The 20823-nt window shown below is 38.7% G+C and overlaps 1 protein-coding gene across 5 annotated transcripts in view; it reads right to left on the bottom strand.

Moving 5' to 3' along the window:
• Positions 1 to 20823, bottom strand: part of SBNO1 (strawberry notch homolog 1) — a 58334-nt gene that overhangs the window by 6796 nt on the left and 30715 nt on the right. For all 5 annotated transcript variants that reach the window (XM_019467636.2, XM_019467637.2, XM_019467638.2 and 2 more), the window contains 15 exons: positions 19681 to 19878; positions 19126 to 19293; positions 18840 to 19015; positions 18239 to 18370; positions 16246 to 16381; positions 15194 to 15306; positions 15031 to 15102; positions 14416 to 14515; positions 10476 to 10550; positions 9415 to 9561; positions 9235 to 9329; positions 9045 to 9137; positions 3279 to 3416; positions 2591 to 2667; positions 773 to 966 (listed from right to left, as the gene is read on the bottom strand). In XM_019467636.2, the coding sequence (XP_019323181.1) occupies positions 773 to 966; positions 2591 to 2667; positions 3279 to 3416; positions 9045 to 9137; positions 9235 to 9329; positions 9415 to 9561; positions 10476 to 10550; positions 14416 to 14515; positions 15031 to 15102; positions 15194 to 15306; positions 16246 to 16381; positions 18239 to 18370; positions 18840 to 19015; positions 19126 to 19293; positions 19681 to 19878 (1914 nt within the window). The remainder of the gene's footprint in view (positions 1 to 772; positions 967 to 2590; positions 2668 to 3278; positions 3417 to 9044; positions 9138 to 9234; positions 9330 to 9414; positions 9562 to 10475; positions 10551 to 14415; positions 14516 to 15030; positions 15103 to 15193; positions 15307 to 16245; positions 16382 to 18238; positions 18371 to 18839; positions 19016 to 19125; positions 19294 to 19680; positions 19879 to 20823) is intronic.

Genomic DNA, 20823 nt, shown 5'->3' with positions numbered 1-20823 from the left:
AGTATACGCCCTCGGTAAAGGAACTTTAACTCCTCCCATGTGGGAACAGGGGCTAGATGTGCCACATAAACTGCGCGTGTGTGCGCGTGCATGCGTGCGGTTTTTGAGAAAACAAAACCCAGGCTTTTGATTTTTAAATGTTGGCCAACTAATTCAAATGCAGACTCGCAAAAACCAAAAATATCAAGAGGGTCAAAAAAAAAAAAAAAAAGGTCATGGACTGACTTTGGCCCATGGGCTGCCAACCTGCAGCCCACAATAAAAAGGAAGGTCGTCGTAAATGCAACAAACACGAAACCACAGGCCAAAGTGCAGTAACGATGAATTCCTGCAAGGCCTGCCATTTAGAGGATGGTGGGAACAGCTAGCCCGGTCTGCCCGTGCTCTCTGCTAAAACTCCAGTCCCTCCTCTGTGCAGTGACTGTCGTTCCAGTCTCAATTTGGCTCAGTGACTGGAAACGGGTAGACTTCAGAGGATCCGGGGCAAGAGGCTGGGCTCGGTCTTTATACCATAGCCTGCACAGACAGCGACAGTGAGGAAGGGGAGCAAGAACAGCTGAGAGCGGCCTAAAATAAATGACATTGTAACTTCAGCTAGAATCACCAATGCCCATTCAAAGGTTTAACTTCTGTTCAACCTTTTAAGAACATATAAAACAAGCTCTCCCCCATTACTGGAAGAGATACTGATTCTAAAACGTTAGAAGCAAAATAAAAAAAGAATAGGATCTGATTTTTCCCAATAGCTCAAACCCCCCAAAATGAGACTCACCTACAATCCGTTGTCCATCCTCTGTTCTCAGTCGAACAATCTGCATTTTCACATTTGTGCCACTGACAGATGCTAGAACACCCTCAACCTTTGTCCAGACACTCAGTACAGAGCCACATAATACGTAGTATGTGCGGCAACGAAGACCTATTTCACAAACTAATCCCAAGCTTGCCTTTTTACAGTTGCCACGCCTAGGAAAAATAGGGGAAAATATATACGTATACACATACACGCACGTGAACAGCTAGCAAAGTCTACCTAGGTTTCAAATGGAAGATGTCCTAGTCCAATTTGCCTTTCTTTATTGACAGTTTCTTCGATTACACTCTTATTGACATATTGGATTATCCTGTCCAATTTAAGGTGTCATTACTGGTTTGTTAAGTTTCTAAAATCTGTTTTAGAAAATAAGATTTCTGGGGCCTGACTCCCAGTTAAAAGGGTTTATTTACTGGGTTTGATATCCATTTAAGCATTTGTCTTGAAACAATTTTTTCATTTATATCCAAGTTAGTTAGCATATACCGCAATAATAATTTCAGGAGATTCCAGTGATTCATCCCCTATGTGTAACATCCAGTGCTCATCCTAACAAGTGTCTTCCTTAATGGCCCTTGCCCATTTAGCCCATCCCCCCACCCACAACCCCTCCAGTAAACATTTGTCACTTTAACATCTGTTAGTTTACTATATTGACGCTAGCTTATAAAATAATTCTGCCAGCTACTTCTAAAGTATTGAACAACCAATATATTATAAATCATGTCACTGAGAAAGGCCTCAGCGAACCAAAAGAATGGAACTATTACATTTTTTTTAAACTGTAAGAAAAAGAAGACATGGTTTATAAAATTATACGATTTATAAAATTTTTAAATTTATAAATTTATATAATTCCTCAATAAAATTATATTTTTAATAGTAATTCAAGAGGATACACAGTAGTACTGGGCACTTGTCTTGCTAATGCTCAAAGCAAATGTTTTAGAGAGGACTACTGTAAGTTAACTTTAAAAATATTTTATCTTGAAAGATTTTCCTAATTTCCAAAACACTAATTTGCTCTCCAAATGAAAACAAAAAACATTGCTCGTATCAAATTTATCTTCCTACGTGTGTCTTAAAAGAAAAAAAAAAACTAGCTAAAATTCATCCATGTCCTGTATTCCTTTTCATAAAATGGGCCAGATACCCCATTGTCTACTTAATGGGTGAGGAAACGGTGGGTAAGGAAATAGGGGAACCACGATGTGCAGGGTATTACGTGCCCTCCACACCTACGGCCTCAGCTGAAGTGGACACTGTAAGTTAGGGGATGACACGGTGACTTGAAAGAACACACCTCCAGCCAGCCTAGTGGCACAGTAGGACCACTTCCAGCGCTCAACAACGGTCTTCTGGTGCTGTCAGCAACTCTAATTTCCTAGCAGTTTCCTAGCCTTAAAAATGAAAAGTGATTTGGGATGCCAGTACAGCTTTTTTTTTTTAAAGAGAGAAATAAATAAACAAACAAATAAATGAAGGGAAGGGAGGAGAGGAGAGGGAGAAGAAGTCAGCTTTAACGAGGAGGATAGACAAATCCACACTGCCAGACTGCAGCTGGCCGGAAGTAAAAAGCACTGGTGAAGAACACAGGGGACACCTGAACAGCGTGTGGTCCACAGACATACAAGCAATTCTAACTGAAGAATGACACCTAACATCAGATAATCTGTTCACGGGCTTCGAGAGACAGACAACTAAAGAGCAAACGTGTGTTTCAATTAAGTCTTGATTACATTTTGGAAAATACGGTGAGAAACATGAAATACTAACCAATAAGCATGAGTACAAGTGTCTGCAGATGAATTATACTGATCTAACCAGTGGATCAGGGCATCATCTGAGACTACCTGTGAAAATAAGACAAAAATTCCATTGAAACAGGATTGTTTTAAACAAGCTGGCTGCCTTTCTATGTTCTCTAAAGCCAATTTACAATCCTCTCTATACAGAAAATCTGGCCCGTTACTAGCTGCGTTTGAACGCCCTTCATAAAATCCTGCCATTAGGCTCTTCCTACGTAACAAATGTTTCCAATAGCTAGTTTAATGTTAATTGTTGAAACTGGCTAGGAAGAATAGTAATACAAGGTAATACTAAGAATAAATAATAGTAATGCTAGAAAAAAAGTAGCCATTCACCGCTTTTCTACAAATCGTTGTAAAACAAATATTTTTAACGGTTCTATTTTTTTGAGTTAACGCTGGAAGTTTCTTCTTCTACGACACAAGCTCTTTCAAATAATCATCTTACAAGTTTCTTAAATGGTTGATAACATTAAGACTGGTATGTTAATGTAACAAAATGTGACAAAATGTTTCCTAAAAATAATCTCCCTGTAATCAAATAGGGAAAATTCACAACATAATTTTATATATAGACATAAAGCACTCCTAAACAGTTTCAATATATTATTATAAAACAAGTATTCATAGATAGTATAATACAAATGAAAAAATACCTTCTTATATTTCTTTTTTAGATCAGCATAAATTTCTAATTTGAGCTGTTTTCCAGTATTTGGTCTATAAACTAAGAAAAGCTTCTTTTTTGGGTTCACTTCTTTAACCAAGATGGCAGTTTTCTTGTTGTTCCTTATCTATTTAAAAAAAAGTGAGAAAGTATAAAGATCTGTACTGCATACCTTAAGATACACTTTTTTGTACCATCACATTAGCAAATGCAATCCTTTGAAAGACTGTAATGCCAAATAAGCACATGAATCTGTAACTGTGGAAAAGGACAGCAGCTGCTCATCTACCTGAGTTTTTACAAGGTCTCACTAGAATGAAGTCTGGACCTAAATTCTTAGGTACACTCAAAACATAGGTTGAGGGCCAAGACACTCCTTAGGAGATTGTTTAGAATAAGTTTTAAAGCATAAATGTCCAGTGGAGACAATTTCGCTTGTTCTAGGCCATGTTCTTGCCTCAGAGATCCATGAGATAGGAGATTAGGGAGGGGGTAGAAAGGGTCTTCAGAGGAAAATCCTTTTACCTCTACTCTACTGTTCTTTGTTTTTTAAGCGTTTATTATTTTTGAGAGAGCAATTGTGAATGGGGGGGGGGGGTAGAGCGAGAGGGACAGCAGAGAGCCTGATGCGGGGCTCAAACTCATAAACGGTGAGATCATGACCTGAGTCGAAACTGGACACTTAACCAACTGGGCCACCCCTGCATCTCCCATTTCTTCTTTCATTTATTTTGAGAGAGAGAGGGAGAAAGGGAGACCGTGTGCAGGGAAGAACAGAGAAGGGGCAGGGCAGGGAGAATCCCAAGCAGGCTCCAGGTTGTCAGCACAAGAGCACAACGCGTGACTCCAACTCACAAACCGTGAGATCATGATCTGAACTGAAATCAAGAGTCAGACATTCAACTGACTGACCCACCCAGGCGCCTTACCTGTACTCTATGTTTAGAAATTTTCATAATAAAATGTATAAAAAAACAACAAAAAAAAGCTACTCTCCTTGAAGTTACAATGAACCATAACCTCTAAGATAATGATTTTGATCACCCACAGTTCCCTGCACCCATCTATAATCCATCCATCAGGGCTGTCTATCCCTACGGTTGCTGTAGGGTGAAGTAAGACATCACATGATCTGTAAACAGTAAAGCTACGATATAAAAAAGCCAAAACGTTGAGCAAATAATAAATATATATAGGTAACAAGGGAAGACGTGGGTGTATCAGACAAATGATGGAACTTACACATATTTTTAATTTTTTTTAAAAAGTTGGGAGTTATGGCAGAAATACTAAGAGGAAGGAAAAAGCCCATTAAACTCAAGGAAAATTAAGACTGGAAAATTAACATCTCCTTTAAAGAATGGTGAACAATTTCTAAGCAATAATCTCTGGAGCAAAACTGAAGGAAAAAAAAAAGTTTCAAAGTAAAGATACTTTCTCAGCCCCTCTACAAAACAAACTGTTCTCTGAGCTACTAACTTTACATTAATTCTTACACTGATAAAAGAAAAACACTTAATATTTTACTTATCTCATAGATATTAAAGATCATTTGTATGATCTTGAAACATTGTTTATACATTTACAAAGTCTATAAAACAATAGCTATGGTAAAAATTACATTTTCTGATGTTTTATCAGTTGATGTGAAACTCCATATAATAATTATGCTTGGAGGACAGTGTTTAAAGCATTTAACAGTGTAATCTATCTTTACAGTGTCAAATTAGTTCATTACAATTACAAAATAAATCATCATGTTACAGTGGAAATGAAAGTGATTTTGACATGGTTTTCCTAATGTTAACACACATTAAACACTGTAAAGCACACCTGCTTATTTCTGTAGAGTGTCAAAGACAAACAACACCTGCACCTTCCTGGAAGGATTGCCCCTTCTAAGGCTGCGTCTCCTCACATCCAATGGCCCGCTGCCGTGCAGGAAGTAACAAAGGACCAGTGTTACCACGCCCTTCCACTCAAAGGGAGACGAGGATCAGCACTTTCCTCAAAACCGACCAGCGTGTAAATTCTGGCCATAGTTTGGAACAAATAAAGAATAGCCAATACCCTAACCCGCATCAATAAAAATCCCATCTAAGGGAGAATAATAAAATCTGTTGAATTCGATCAGTAATTGTGATGTCATACTGGTTTTGATATGATGATGCTGTAGTTTTATCAAATGTTACTGCTGGTGAAAACTGGTGTACAATTTCTCTGTATCATTTCTCATAACCTCATGTGAATCGACAAATATCTCAGTAAGATTTTCAAAAAATAAATTAACTAGGAGCCAGATTCAGTTTGAGAGCTTTGCTCTTGGATCAAGGGCCAGTAAATCAGGACTGTGACCAAATCAGGCCTGAGGCTCCTAAGCTTAAGAACACTTTACGGGAAGCGATGCCTGCATGGCTCAGTCAGTTAAGTGTCCAACTTCAGCTCAGATCATGATCTCACAGCTCGTGAGTTTGAGCCCCACATCGGGCTCTGCTGACAGCTCAAAGCCTGGAGCCTGCTTCAGATTCTGTGTCTCCCTCTCTCTCTGTCCCTCCCCTGCTTGTGCTCTGTCTCAAAAATAAACATAAAAAAAAATAAAAACAAAACACGAACAGTTTAATAAGGAAAGAAGGAAGGAAGAAAGGAAGGGAAAAAGAAAAACAAAAACAAAAAAGAATAGTCAGTGGAAACCATCTATGGCCTACAAAACCTGAAATATTTACTATCTGATCCATTGTAGAAGTTATTTCAGGATACCTGTTCTACATTAGCTTATTTATGACAGCACCATATATGGTCTCTTTTATGCAGTTACATCTTCAACCTGGTCTTCGTTTACAGTTGGCCTCTCCACAAATTCTGCAAATCAAAACTAAAATGTGGCACATACATACAATGGAACATTATTCAGTCACAAAAAGGAATGAAGCACGGACACATGCTACAACATGAATGAACCCCGAAGGCTTTTACGCCGGGTGAAAGCCAGACACAAAAGGAGAAGTATTCTATGCCTGCACTTACATATACGAGGCACGCAGATATGCATATTCATAAACAGAGGGGAGATCAGAGATTATTAGAGGTTAAGAGAAGGGGGAATGGAGAGTGTTTAACGGTTGTAGTTTTTGTGGGATGATAAAAAAGTTTTGAAAATAGAGAGTGGTGATGGTTGCACAATACTGAACATAATGCCACTGAATTATACACTTTAAAGGAGTTAAAGTGGTAGATTTCGTTATATATTTTACCACAACTTTAAAAGTTAACAATGTACACTGAACTATACACTGAAGTGAATTGGATGGTATATGAATCCTATCTTAATAAAGCTGTTTAAAAAAAAAGAAATGAGGGGCGCCTGGGTGGCGCAGTCGGTTAAGCGTCCGACTTCAGCCAGGTCACGATCTCACGGTTCGTGAGTTCGAGCCCCGCGTCGGGCTCTGGGCTGATGGCTCAGAGCCTGGAGCCTGTTTCCGATTCTGTGTCTCCCTCTCTCTCTGTCCCTCCCCCGTTCATGCTCTGTCTCTCTCTGTCCCAAAAATAAATAAACGTTGAAAAAAAAAAATTAAAAAAAAAAAAAAAAAGAAACGAAGGAATAGATTAAAAACAACTCACAACAAAATAACAAATAAAAGGTGAAAATCTCTCTCTCTCTCTCTCTCTGCTCCTCCCCCACTCATGTTCTCTCTCTCTGCTCCTCCCCTGCTCACGTTCTCTCTCTCACTCTCAAAATAAGCAAATAAACATTAAAATAGACAAATATATAAAATTCCAGCAAAAAAAAAAAAAAAAGGTGAAAATCTAATCAAGTTTTTAATGTTTCTTTTTGAGAGACAGAGACAGAGAGACAGAGAGAGAGAGAGAGAGAGAGAGAGAGAGAGGGGCAGCGTGAGAGTGTGGGAGGGGCAGAGAGAGAGAGGGAGACAGAATCTCAAACAGACTCCAGGCTCTGAGCCATAGAGAGCCCAATACAGGGCTTGAACTCAGGAACCACAAGATCATGACCTGAGCCAAAGTTGGACTGAGCAACCCAAGCACCCATAAGAAATCTTGATAAAAGAGAAATTCAAGGAAACCATACTAAAGTCTTTGCAAATAAAAACTTAGAAAATTTTCTGAAATAAAAAGATTTGAAACAGAAAGAAAAAAGATTTGAAACTTCCTATATTGAAAGAGCATATCACATACCTGAAAATACTAAGAATAATACCAATATATGTTCACAAAATTATCAAACTCTAAAGGGAATCCTTTGAGTATGTAGATGAAAACAAAAAAAAACAAATTAAAAAGGGGAAAATTCTGGGCACCTGGGTGGCTCAGTCGGTTAAGCGGCCGACCCTTAATTTCGCCTTAGGTCATGATCTTACAGTTTGTGGGTTCAAGCTCCACCTCGGGCTCTGAGCTGACAGTGCAGATCCTGCTTGGGATTCTTCCTCTCACTATGCCCCTCCCCTGCTGTGTTCTCTAAATAAATAACATTTTAAAAACGAGGGGGGGGAGGGGAAGATTCACTGAACTGTATAAGATTTATGTTATGTATGCTATACCTTAATAAAAACATATAAAACAAGACCTGAGAAAAAAATCTTTTTTTAAACAATTTTTTAATCTTTATTTTTGAAAGAGAGACAGAGTGTGAGTGGTGTACAGAGAGAGGGAGATACAGAATCCAAAGCAGGCTCCAGGCTGTCAGCACAGAGCCTGACATGGGGCTCGAACTCACGAGCTGTGAAATCATGACTTGAGCCAAAGTCGGATACTCAACTGACTGAGCCACCCAGGCGCCCCTGGTAAAGTGGTTTTTAAGTACCAAAGCACAAACTTGAACCATTTAAGAACTCAGGGAGTAATGCTCCCAAGCCCTTCTTGAGGATTCTACTACAGAACAGGCTTCAAACAAAATGATTAGTGATAGTAACCTCAGGACTAGTGAGAGGTGAGCATTAAATTTAAGAGGTAAGGTTAAGTATTAAAAGAAAAGCATACTATGTAAGTGCCATATGCTAACAATGCAGAAAAACACAGCTATGTTTTAAAATGGGAGAATGAGGGGAAGGAGAAGCCACCCCCCCCCAAAAAAAAAAAAAAAAAAAAACCTCTCATGCTTTTTTTTCCAAATTATTTTCAGGAATACTTAGGTATAGTATCATTATTTTATCATCCTGTGCGCGATGGAGAATAAAGATTATTACTGAAGAAAAGAACACACAGATACCAGAGAAGAGAGGACATAAAAATTCCACAGTCTTTAAGAGGAAAGTTCAAGATATTAGGCCCTATGTGATTTCACATAGACACGCATGCATGCATTTGTGGATGTAGGGATGTGTGTCTAGACGTACACACACATACATATACCCACCTCCCTCCTCCTTAGCTCTACTGACAAATATTAAAGAATTATTTACACTAATAGCCAACAATGAATCAATGTTTAAGATATAAAGCTTAATATAAGACTACAAAACTATGTAGTCCTTTATATTGGCAAAAGAAGGTCACTATCCCATGCAAAACAGTCCAATTAACTAATATATAATAATCCAAAACTTGTACCTAATATCCATCATAATCCATTAAATGAAAGTGTCTATAAAAGGACAAACCCAGTTACAGAGATAAATGATCAAAACAGAAAAAGCTAAATACAACTGGAAAACTGGCACAAAGCAAATAGATAATTAGAATTCTGGCAATGGTGATGCATTATCTATCTTCACAATTAGCACTGCAAGGAAACAAGTCTTACTTGCAGTGACAAGTAAAAGCCATCATCTGGTCCTGTCAGCTCAGCCCAAATTTTGGTAGCTTCCTCCCAAGACATTCCTCTCTCTACACTAATCTGTAAAAGAAATAATAAAACTCAAATTACACTCATTTCTGTGAGTGCCTGTCACAAAAGGAAATTACATTTAAATGTGCACATTTTCCAAACTTACAGTGTATAACTCTACATGACCAGAGGTTGAATATCCTGGAGTCAAAAACTTCTTAACATCACTTTTCCTCACTTTTTCATCTCCGGAACCAAGATCTTAAAAAAGAAAAAGCAACATATAAGTGAAAAAAGAACATTTTATTAGGAAGACACAGGACATTTTCCAAGTTTCTCCACTTACCTAAAATTCCCATATCATATCTTCCATTTTTTTTGGCATTCTGAACAACGGCTGTAAGTGTGTCTGCAAAATACTGAAAGAGCGCATTCTGCTGGTGCACCTCCATGCCGAGAATTCTGTTTAAGAATTTTCCTATGTTATTATAATCTGCAAGGACAAGATTATGTCAAAGATTTAATACATTCAAATGGCAATTAAAATCTACTCGCCCCTGGAATTAACAACAACAACAAAAAAAGATGGGGCGCCTGGGTGGCTCAGGTCATGACTCAGTTCAGGTCGTGATCTCGCAGTTCGTGAGTTCAAGCCCCACAACAGGCTCTGTGCCGACAGTTCAGAGCCTGGAGCCTGCTTCAGATTCTGAGTCTTCCTCTCTGACCCTCCCCCACTCGTGCTCGGTCTCTCTCTCCCAAAAATAAACATCAAAAAAAAGAAAGAAAAGAAAAAAGAAAAAACTCATTCATCTAGGCCTAGGCCAAGTCTCCTTTCTCCCCCATGCTCTTCCCTCACAGCCTTGACTTCCCCCTGCTCCCAGAACAGAGCTGTAACCTGACCATGTCTACCTCTAACAATTAGTATGGCCGCACACATGCTCCAAAAGATAATGATCCTACTGAATTTCTGCATCTTCAACTCCACTTACTGAAAGTATGAACACAATTTAGCACATGAGAATGTTTGTTCTCCAACATGAAATCTTGATTTATAAAGTTCTAAGTGCTATACGTCTGTGAAGCTCAACTTTGGCTACAACATTTGGAACTGTGGGAAATAGCAATGTCTAAGCCCCAGCCCTGGCTTCAGCATTTTCTAAAATGATCATACAGTTGATCATACATGCAACCTGGGTTGAAAACTGCTGCTATATGGACATAATAAAGGTTTAATCTCTTTTGAATAACCACATTAGCAAAAACCAGCCAGAGTGGTTTAGGAGGAGCACTGAGGAGGGATTGAGAACTACAAACTTGAAACTTCAAATTGACAAAAGTATAAACAAAAGGGGCTGTACGTAATGATACAGCAACAGTTATGTCTATGTACAAAACTCATACTCTTACCTTTATCTAGAGTCAGAATTCCTGAGCGATCTTCTACATTTATCAGGCCAACTCCTATCAGTCCTTGTCGAACATCTGTCAAGAAATTGATAAAAAACCTTATAGCCCAAATGACTCAACGAGCTGTGAGATGACCAAACTACATCAAGTTCTAGCATTAAAACACAGCCTAAAGTATTTTTCACAGTTCCTATTAGCTGAATTAAATGGCCATCCCCACAGGTCTTCAGGCACTCCAAAATCCTATAGTATTCAAACTTCACACTATATTACTTCATTAAAATATCTCATCTTCCCAACAGAAGTCACTGGAAGTGGAGATGTTTGGTTACGCAGCTGTCACCCACAGGCCATAAACAATTTTGGACACGTAAAGACGACTAGCTGATTAAATAATTGTGTAAACAAGCTATTAATCTTGCTTCCCTCTCAAATGTTACCCATCAGCATTGACAAGGTGGTACAAAAGCAAAATGTGTAACAGTTAGTTAACATGTTCTGAATTATGTTACTAAGAAGGCAGTTTATGGGGCCTTTTTTTTTTTTTTAAGTTTATTTATTGGGACACCTGGGTGGTTTAGTCTGTTAAGCATTGGACTTCGGCTCAGGTCATGATCTCACAGTTCGTGAGTTCAAGCCCCGTGTCAGGCTCTGTGCTGACAGCTCAGAGCCTGAAGCCTGCTTTGGATTCTGCGTCTCCCTCTTCTCTGCCTCTCCCCCATTCACACCCTCTCTCGTTCTCAAAAAATTAATAGAATCATTAAAAATAAAGTTTATTTATATATTTATTTACTTATTTAAAGAGAGAGTGAGCGAGCATGCCCAAGCAGGGAAGGAACAGAGAGAGAGAGAGAGAGAATCCTAAGCAGGCTACACACTGCTACCATAAGGCCCAGTGTGAACCTCGAACCCATGAACCACAAGATCATGACCAGAGCCGAAAGCAAGAGTCGGACGATGAACCCACCCATGCATCCTAGTTTGTGGGGCTTTTTATTACTGATGTCCAGGGTCCAAACCAGACTTACAGAATGAGGGTCTAAGAGAACAGAGTCAATAGGAAAGCATGATTGCATCCTATTTACACATTTAATGAATCAGTCAGTACTCTGCTACACACACAAGACTGTTTAAATTCTGTAGGTGACAACTCTGCAGCCAGAGATCTCTGCTGCCAAAAATCCTTCTTTTTGGAAACCAGTCTTGTGGAAGAAAATCTGTACAGAAGGATAACTGTATAATTTCATCACTGTTTATGATGGCAAAAAAATGAAAACCACCTGAATACCAATGAGGGAATGATTAAAAAACTGTTGTATAAGCTAGCTGTTGAGTATCATCCAAATGTTAAAAATACATCAGTGCTGGGACGCCTGGGTGGGTCGGTTGGTTGAGCGTCCAGTTCTTGATTTTGGCTTAGGTCATGATCTCGTGGTTCTTGAGTTCGTGCCCCATACTGGGCTCTGTGCTAGCAGTGCAGAAACTGCTTGGGATTCTCTCTTTCTGCCCCTCCCCTACTCATGCTATCTCTGTCTCTCTCAAAACAAATAAATAAAATTTAACAGAAAGAAAAAATTAAAAAAAAAAAAAAAATGTTAGGGGCGCCTGGATGGCTCAGTCAGTTAAGCGGCCGACTTCGGCTCGGGTCATGATCTCGCGGTCCGTGAGTTCGAGCCCCGCGTCGGATTCTGTGCTGACAGCTCACAGCCTGGAGCCTGTTTCAGATTCTGTGTCTCCCTCTCTCTGACCCTCCCCTGTTCACGCTCTGTCTCTCCCTGTCTCAAAAATAAATAAATGTTAAAAAAATGTTAGTGCTATAGCTACTGAGTTTTAAGAGGGGGTCTATGTTATTAAATGAGAAAAGTACACTGTACGTGATATCAACAACATTAAAAAAAAAAAAGCCCTGTGTTTAGACAAACAAGGAGAAAAGATGTAGAAGGCGGTCCTTGTTCAGACTGTCAACACTTGTGACCTCAGCAGATGAGAAAGGGGGGGATTAAGGGGAGAGTACTGGTTCTTCATTATATACTTTGACTTTTTTCATTGCTTGTAAGTAACATGTAATTTACTTATTTTTTTTAAGATTTTATTTTTAAGTAATCACACCCAGCGTGGGACTTGAACACACAACCCAGAGATCAGGAGTTGCATACTTTATCAACTGAGCCATCCAGGTGTCCCAAGTAACATGTAATGAAAAAAAAACAATAGAAACAAATGAGGGAGTCATTTTAAACACAACAACAACAAACAACAAAAAAACAGGAAGAAAAAAGAGAAAGAGGAAAAGAATTAATTGGTTCTTTGCTTTGGGTTTTTTTTTTCTTTTTTTGAGAGAGAGGCAGCATGAGATGGGGAGAAAGGCAAAAGGAGAGACAGAATCTTAAATAGGCTCCACACCCAGCGAGGAGCCTGATGCAGGGCTCGATCCCACAACTCTGGGACCATGACCTGAACTAAAATCAAGACACGGAGGCTCAATCAACTGAGCCACCCAGGTGCCCCTGTAGTTTCTGCTTTGTTAAATGCCATCAGTGATTATAAGCATCCTTGCCAGTATGTCAATATAGCTTGTTACCAATACTAAATAATGAACCAATACTGGTTCAACTGGAAAGGACTTTCTAGTGAAAAATTCTAATTCTACAATAATGTTTCAAATACCCTACATCTACATATTTGCCAAAATATTTTCTTTTCTCTTAAGATTTATTTATTCTGAGGGGTGCCTGGGTGGCTCAGCTGGTTAAACATCTGACTTCGGCTCAGGTCATGATCTCATGGCTCATGGGTTCGAGCCCTGCATCAGGCTTTGTACTGACAGCTCAGAGCCTGGAGCCTGCTTCAGATTCTGTGTCTCCCGCTCTCTCTTTCCCTCCCCCATTTGCACACACTCTCTTTCTCCCCCTCAAAAATAAACGTTAAAAAAAAAGGCTTATTTATTTTGAGAGAGAGAAAGAGCGTGTACACTAGCGGGGGAGGGGCAGAGAGAAGGAGAGAGAATTCCGAGCAGGCTCCACACCATCAGCACAGAGTCCAATGTGGAGCTCAAACTCACAAACCATGAGATCATGACTTGAGCCAAGATCAAGAGTCGTACGCTTAACCGACTGTGCCACCGAGGCACCCCCTCCAAAGTATTTTCATAACTTTCTGAATTATAAAATAAATCATCAAAAATCAAAATCATCTAGACTACTTACATTCATGGGGAAAAAGTATTCTACAGATTTGCAAGACAGGTCAAAAGAATTTCTATAGCACTACCTGGGGCTTTTTTTTAATATGAAAATTTCAAACGTATAGAAATATAAAAAGAATTACTCTATGAACCAGATACACATAACCCATCATCCAGTTTTAACAACTATTAATACGTGGTTAATTTTGTTTTACGTACATCCTGTACCAACTTCCACAGATTATTTACCTAGGCACTTTCTAAAATTAAAATTTAAAAGCTACCTGGCATAGTCATTTTAAATTAATGTAACAAATCCACTTTGCTCTATTAATCTAGTATTAACATGCAATAAACTGCCAATGGCAAAAAATACCTCATATAAATGAAATTTAATAATCTGATTGTAAGAAGTCAACTTAGGTGTCTGTTAACCTTTAATTTCTAAATTTTATACAATTTACATCCAAAGAAAATGTAAACAGCGCATGTCAGAATAAGTTTTAGTGCCTACCTTGTACTTGTTTTCCTCTGTTGTGATTATTTTTATTTTTTAAAGTTTATTTGAGTGGGAGAAAGTGTGAATGGAAGACAGTGAGGGGAGAGCAAGACTGCCAAGCAGGCTCTGCATTTCCAGCATGGAGCCTCATGTGGGGCTTCAACTCATCAACTGTGAGATCATGATCTGAGCCAAAGTTGGACGCTCAGCTGACTAAGCCATCCAGGCACCCCTGAGTGATAATTTTTAAAAGTTACCTTTAAAGAATTCTCCAGGATAGTCCGGAGGTGGTGATACCATAGGAGAATCCAGGTTGACAATAGATTTCATGACAATTTCTAAAGCGTTTCTTCCATACTGCAATAAAAAACAAAGGTCAACCAATTCCAGCACTTGCTACACTTCAATCACATGACCAGCTGAATGCTATAAAAACTATTATGTATGGTACCAAAGATTCAAAAATGACAGGACTTTATATAATATGTATATACATATACATGTGTGCGTGTGTGTATATATATATGTATATATATATATGTATATACATATATATATATATATGCTAGTTCACACAATAGCAGAAAGCACATGTCCAATAAATAACTTCCTTTAAATTCACATTTGATTCATTCACAAGTATTTATTATATTCCTATTTCCTAATAAGGATGAAAATACGATTATACTGCAGAGTTGATCACCAAAGGTCTGATAGGGGAAAATCTGTGTCTTACAGGATGCTATCATTTTACAGCAAAAACATAAGAGGAGGCAGTTTTAAGTTTTAAACAGTAACCACTTCCCCTTTTTGTTCACCAGAGAACTAGACACTACCACAAATTTTCAGAGATACTGAAAGCTGAAATGTACCTTATTATCAAAATTGAACCTGCTCAGATCTCTAGATTCTGTTGCTCTTCTGTCACCATGTGTAAGCGCTCCCTATCAAAACAGAAAGTTTCCAATCAAGGCACAGAAGACAGGTTAACATTCACCATCTCTTACATACAACTATACAACTTCAAAAACTTACCAAACTCTCAAGTCTTTTAGCAACAATAGAAGCAAATCTTTGCTCTCCTGCCAATTCAGAAATCAGAAACACATATTCGGGAGCAGTGACTTGGTTTGATCTATGAGTCCGTCCTGTAAAGACATTAAAAATACTTACGTGTTCCCTATACACAAAGTGTTCTGAGATCGATTTCTAGCATTTTAACACTAAGCTGGTATCTGGAAACTTTTAAGAGAAAAACTGAAGAATGTAACATTTGGGGCACCTCGGTGGCTCAGTCGTTTAAGCTTCCAACTCAGGTCACGATCTCATGATTCATGAGATTGAGCCCCATGTCGGGCTCAGCACCGATACTGTAGAACCTTCCTGGAATTCTCACTCCCTCTCTCTCTGTCCCTCTCCCACTCATACAGTCTCTTTCTCAAAATAAGTAAATATTAAAAAAAAAAAGTAACAATTACTGTGACTCTCCAAAAGGCACAAAACAGAAAACACTCGCTTGAACAACATCCATATTCAGAGCACTACTCCCCCCTTACAAAAGGACAGAAACTGCCACAGAACTGTCCAATGATAAACATATTATTACTGCTGCCCCACTTGGGGTTAACCACAATGTTTCTGAAGCAAAGTCACTCTGGGTTCTTCCAAAATTTTTATTTTTTAAATCATCAAGTCACAGGGACATGAATGTGTAGGGCAAGGGAGGAGTAATATGCCTTCAGTAAAGCCACTGAGGGCTGAAAAGGACATGAGGTGGCAGGTGCTCTGACAGAGACCACATACATCCTGAAGATCTATAATGAAGATATTCCCGAGGAACCTTATTCTTAGATATAATGCCAGAAACCCCCAAGAAATCCAACACAGTTCTTTTACATTTCTCACAACAGGTAAGAAATGAATTCACGTATTCTAGATTTTTAGGTATATGCAATACAAAATCCACTCCAAAATTACACATACGTCATGCTTTAAGATATCTGACATTAAATATAGGTTTTGATATGTACACATTTTCCCAATGATCCCTAGCTATCTCTTAAGTGATATTCAATGTAGGAACTTACCGAACTGCTGAATTGCTCTATCAGCACTCCAGGGTAATTCCAAAGTCATGTGAACCCGTCGCCTTTGATTTTTAGCTCTCCGATCTGCTTGTAATGAAATACCCGAGCTGGCAGCTTCTGAGATGATAGCAATATTCTGTATTAAATGTAAAGGGAAAAAAAATAATAATCACCTTTGCACAAAGACAAGTAGGCCAGTACCCTAAGTAAATTTCTTAGAGTACTAGTGGTCCACCAATACCTATCCTCCCCTCCTTCTTCAATTATGGAACCCCAAATTAGGCAGGTACATGGCTGCCCAGAATCAAGATTGTATTTCTCACTTTGCAGGGCAGCTAATTGTGGGCATACTCCAGTAGGCTGTAGGTGATACGAACATCTAAGTAATGTCCTTCAAAGTCAAGAACGTGCCCTTCTCCTTTTTTCTCCTCTCTGCTAGATGAAATGTAAAGGTATTATGACTGAATCTAAAATAGGTAACTTGAAAATGGAGGTTCACATATTAAAGGAATAAGACAGAAGAGGCATAGTCTTCAAGGAGCTTTAACGGCCCTGGTCTACATACTCAAACTTGTACATGGGAGAAATTACCTTCTACCTTGTTTAAATCAGTATGCTTTTGGATTTTCTGTCATTTAACAGCTAAAACTAATTCCAACTAATACAATTCCCAATGCACATGGGTAAAAATTCATGAAACAAAGTACATGGCACAACTGGTAATACCTCTTTCTACAATCTTTAAAATACGTAGCATGAGCTTTTAAATATACTTATAAGGGGCACCTGGGTGGCTCAGCCAGTTCAGTTAGTTAAGCATCCGACTCTTGATATTGGTTCAGGTCATGATCTCATGGTTGTGAGACTGAGCCCCACGAAGGGCTCCATGCTGACAGCAGAGAGCCTGCTTACGAGTCTCCCTCTCCGGCTCTCTTCCCCTCCCCTGTTCATGTGTGCTCTCCCTCAAAATAAATAAATTTTTAAAATAGACAAATGTATTTCCAGAAGACTTTGATAATGGTAACTATCCTCAATTATTTCATTTGCAAAGACAGAAAAACTCACTGAAATATAAAGAAAAATGTGAGTAAAGATTTAAGATTTTATTCTACCTTTTAAATTAAGGAATTAAGTTTAAGTGGCACTCCTATTTTTTAGCAATCTCATCAGCAAATGCTTATGGTTAATTCCAACTAAATGGGGAAGAACTAGTCTGAGAATCTCAAAATTGCCTGATGGTTACTTAACAGTAAGAGGCTATACAAAGAGCCTCCGGAGGCAACCAAGGTCTGTCTCCACAGCGGTGAGGTATGCAAGCCAATCTAAACGTCATTCAGAGGAATCACCCTAATATGACACGGCTGCACAGCAGTAAGAATCAGCAAAACCAAAGACCATCAGGAATCTGTGTGTGCTTAAATGTATTTTTAGACTCAAAAGTAGACTGACACTGGACAGTAGCATTAGATGTGAAGGCATTAAGATGACCTGTGAGAACTCAGTAGTTTCAGATTCTGATTAAAAATGTAGAAAGCCTCCAAAGTTATTAAGATCCACATTTAATTTTGTGCACAACAGAAAATACTTACTACATCCAATTTGTGAGAAAATAATGAAAATGTAAAATGTGCAGTATGTGCAATTACTAAAAAATACAGAATAGTAACAACATTCAACGCAATTTCTTTTATTTATTTTTAAAGTTTATTTATTTTGAGAGAGAGAAGTGGAGGGAGGGGGCAAAGAGAGAGGGAGAGAGAGAATCCCAAGAAAGTTCCATCCTGGCAGCCCAACACGGGGCTCAATCCCACAACCCTCTGACGATGACCTGAGCCGACATTAAGAGTCAGAAGCTTAACCAACTGAACCACCCAGGTGCCCCCACACGTAGTTTCTTTTAAAAGAAAAAACAAAACCAAACAAAAACCCTAAACATTAATTTTAACATATGGGCATTGTTCTTTTCATTGAAAAGCATCCCAGAAAAACATACCTTATCTCCATCCATAAATCTTTGTTTTTCTGTGATATTTAGTATTTCCACAGGGACATCAAGTTCAGATCTTGACTCATAAGATATGCTTCCATCATCATTGCTCACAACCCTCCCTTTGCGGCCAGTCATCTGAAAAACCAAAGTGTCCTTACAATTAAGTTACCTGATTAAGACGCAGGACACCCAGGACTCCTTCATTAGAGAAACGTGGTGGGGGACAGAAGGGGACGATGAAGCCAGTATGTACTGTGCAGCCTGGGCCGCACAGGCACCCTGGGGGAGAGAACACTGCAATACAATCTCTGGTTTGGAGAAGTTCAGATTCCAGCAGAGAAAGCAGATGTGGGGCAATGATCACAAAGGCTTCATGACAGGTGCAGTAACAGATCAGTGTTGGGTAAACACCAGATACTAAGGATAAGAATTCACTGACTCTAGGAAGACAAATACAGAACAAGGTTCTAAGATCTAAGAGAAAATTAGACACATTATTATGATATCCAAAATAGCACTCATTCCTCAGCATTTTGGAAGTGGCCAAAAGGAACACAAAAAAAAAGACCAAGGAGAGACACAGCCCTGATCGAGTCATATTTACCTCAGCAACATTCTCAGGGCCACCAAGTTCATCAATAAGTTCATCCAGGGTATTAGGAGGGAGGTCTTCAGCTAATTTTTCTAGTTTATCAAGTAGGTCTTTCTTCATCTGCTGGGCTCTTTCCACAGCATCCTGACTTGTTATAAGGCTACTGTTACTGTTGGTGTTACTGTTGGCTAGATAAGGCACATTTGGTAAGAAAAAAAAAAAAAATCAGTACAAAGTTTAAATGTGTTTTGTTTAAAAAGTACATTTCAAGGACAAAGCAAGCTTCCTCTTAAGATACCTGGTGCACTGTTAGGAGCAGGCAAAATTACTGGCGTAGATGAAAAACTAGGTCGTTTTGATCCAAGACCTGATGCTAATAAGGCACTTTGAATAGAATCTGGATCTATACTTTTCTTTTTTTTTTTATCTTTGTTTTTCTTGTGATCTTTCCTGATTAACCAGGGATCTGAAAGTTAAGAAAAGATGTGTCAAATCATTTGTGAATGAAGCAGAATCTTCAAAGGCAGTAACACTTGAATTTTCTGTATTAACTGGTAACTTATAATTGTCACCAGCTACACTGTTCCAGTAGTACATCCAACACACCATAAGGTACAATGCCAGAGTTTGAGGTTAAAAAGCACTACACAAAACGGAGGCCACCATCTCCCATAAATGAGATAAACTACCAAAAGACAAACAAGCTTGGGAGTTGTCCACCAAGCAAAGATGAGAATCTGTGCGATGATTTGTACTGCACGGGGGGGGAAAAAAAAAAAAATATATATATATATATCCCATTTCAGACACAGAGATAAGTATCCTTTAGTTTATATTTAACCGACACACTTACCGTCTTCGTCATCCTCACTAGACTCATCTCTGAACGGGTTGAAGTCATCATCGTCTCCGGAACTCATGTTTTTTGAGCTCTCATAGTCACTTTCTTCATGGTCAGACGCGTCAGATTCACTCCCACTGTCATCAGAACTGCTACCAGTAAGGCCACCTACTTTTCGTGCTTTTTTGGCTTCTCGGGTTATTTCTTCACCTACCCTCAAACCCCCAAACAAGACAGTCAGCCCAAACACACTATTCTAAATATCCAAAAAATTACATTTAACTCATGAGTTATTCAAATGAGAAACATAGAGGGGGCGCCTAGGTGGCTCAGTCGGGTAAGCATCCAACTTCGGCTCAGGTCATGATCTCATGGTTCGTGAGTTCAAGCCCCATGTCAGACTCTATGCTGACAGCTCAGAGCCTGGAACCTGCTTCAGATTCTGTATCTCTGTGTGTGCCCCTCCCTCGCTCACTTGTGCTCTCTCAAAAATGAATAAACATTAGAAAAAAAAATGTTTTTAAATCACATGAGAAAACAGAGGAAAAACATTTCCTTAAGTGCATAAAATTCACAAGTGTTAACCTTTTAGACTCCCGTAAGAAATCAGGTTAAGTTTAATTATTAAGAAGAAATGAAACATGTCAATACATATCCAAGACTGCCTTTAAATATATGTTTCAAAACAAATTCAGGACAACAGACACAAAACAGAATCTCTGGCATTTTCACACAATCCAACTGCATATCAGGTTGAGAGAACAGACCTAATAATTATAGGTTTATAGAATACTTAAAAAATAAAATACCTTAAAAAAATAACTTACGGAATACTTAAAAAAAATCTATAACACACCATTTTAGAAATCAAACAGGGTGCTGACTTGAATTATTTTACTGAATATTCAGAAAAGAGATCTGGAACAAACCATTAAAAGTTCACATATTAATGGTATATATGGTAAGAACATAACTCAGCAAAGGGAAACGACCACGCGACCATTTAAGAGGCCACTGATTCTAAAACACAGCATTACTTTTTGTGCCACTACCATAAAAAAATGTTCTCAATTATAATAACCAACCCACTTTCAAGCATATTAAAAATGTAGGGGCACTTGGGTGGCTCAGTCAGTTAAGTGTCTGACTCTTGAT

This window comes from Panthera pardus, unplaced genomic scaffold, assembly GCF_024362965.1.
Source record: "Panthera pardus isolate Hobbes unplaced genomic scaffold, ASM2436296v1 HiC_scaffold_15, whole genome shotgun sequence".
Classification (NCBI taxonomy): domain Eukaryota; kingdom Metazoa; phylum Chordata; class Mammalia; order Carnivora; family Felidae; genus Panthera; species Panthera pardus.
This window is presented reverse-complemented; position numbering and strand designations above follow the sequence as displayed.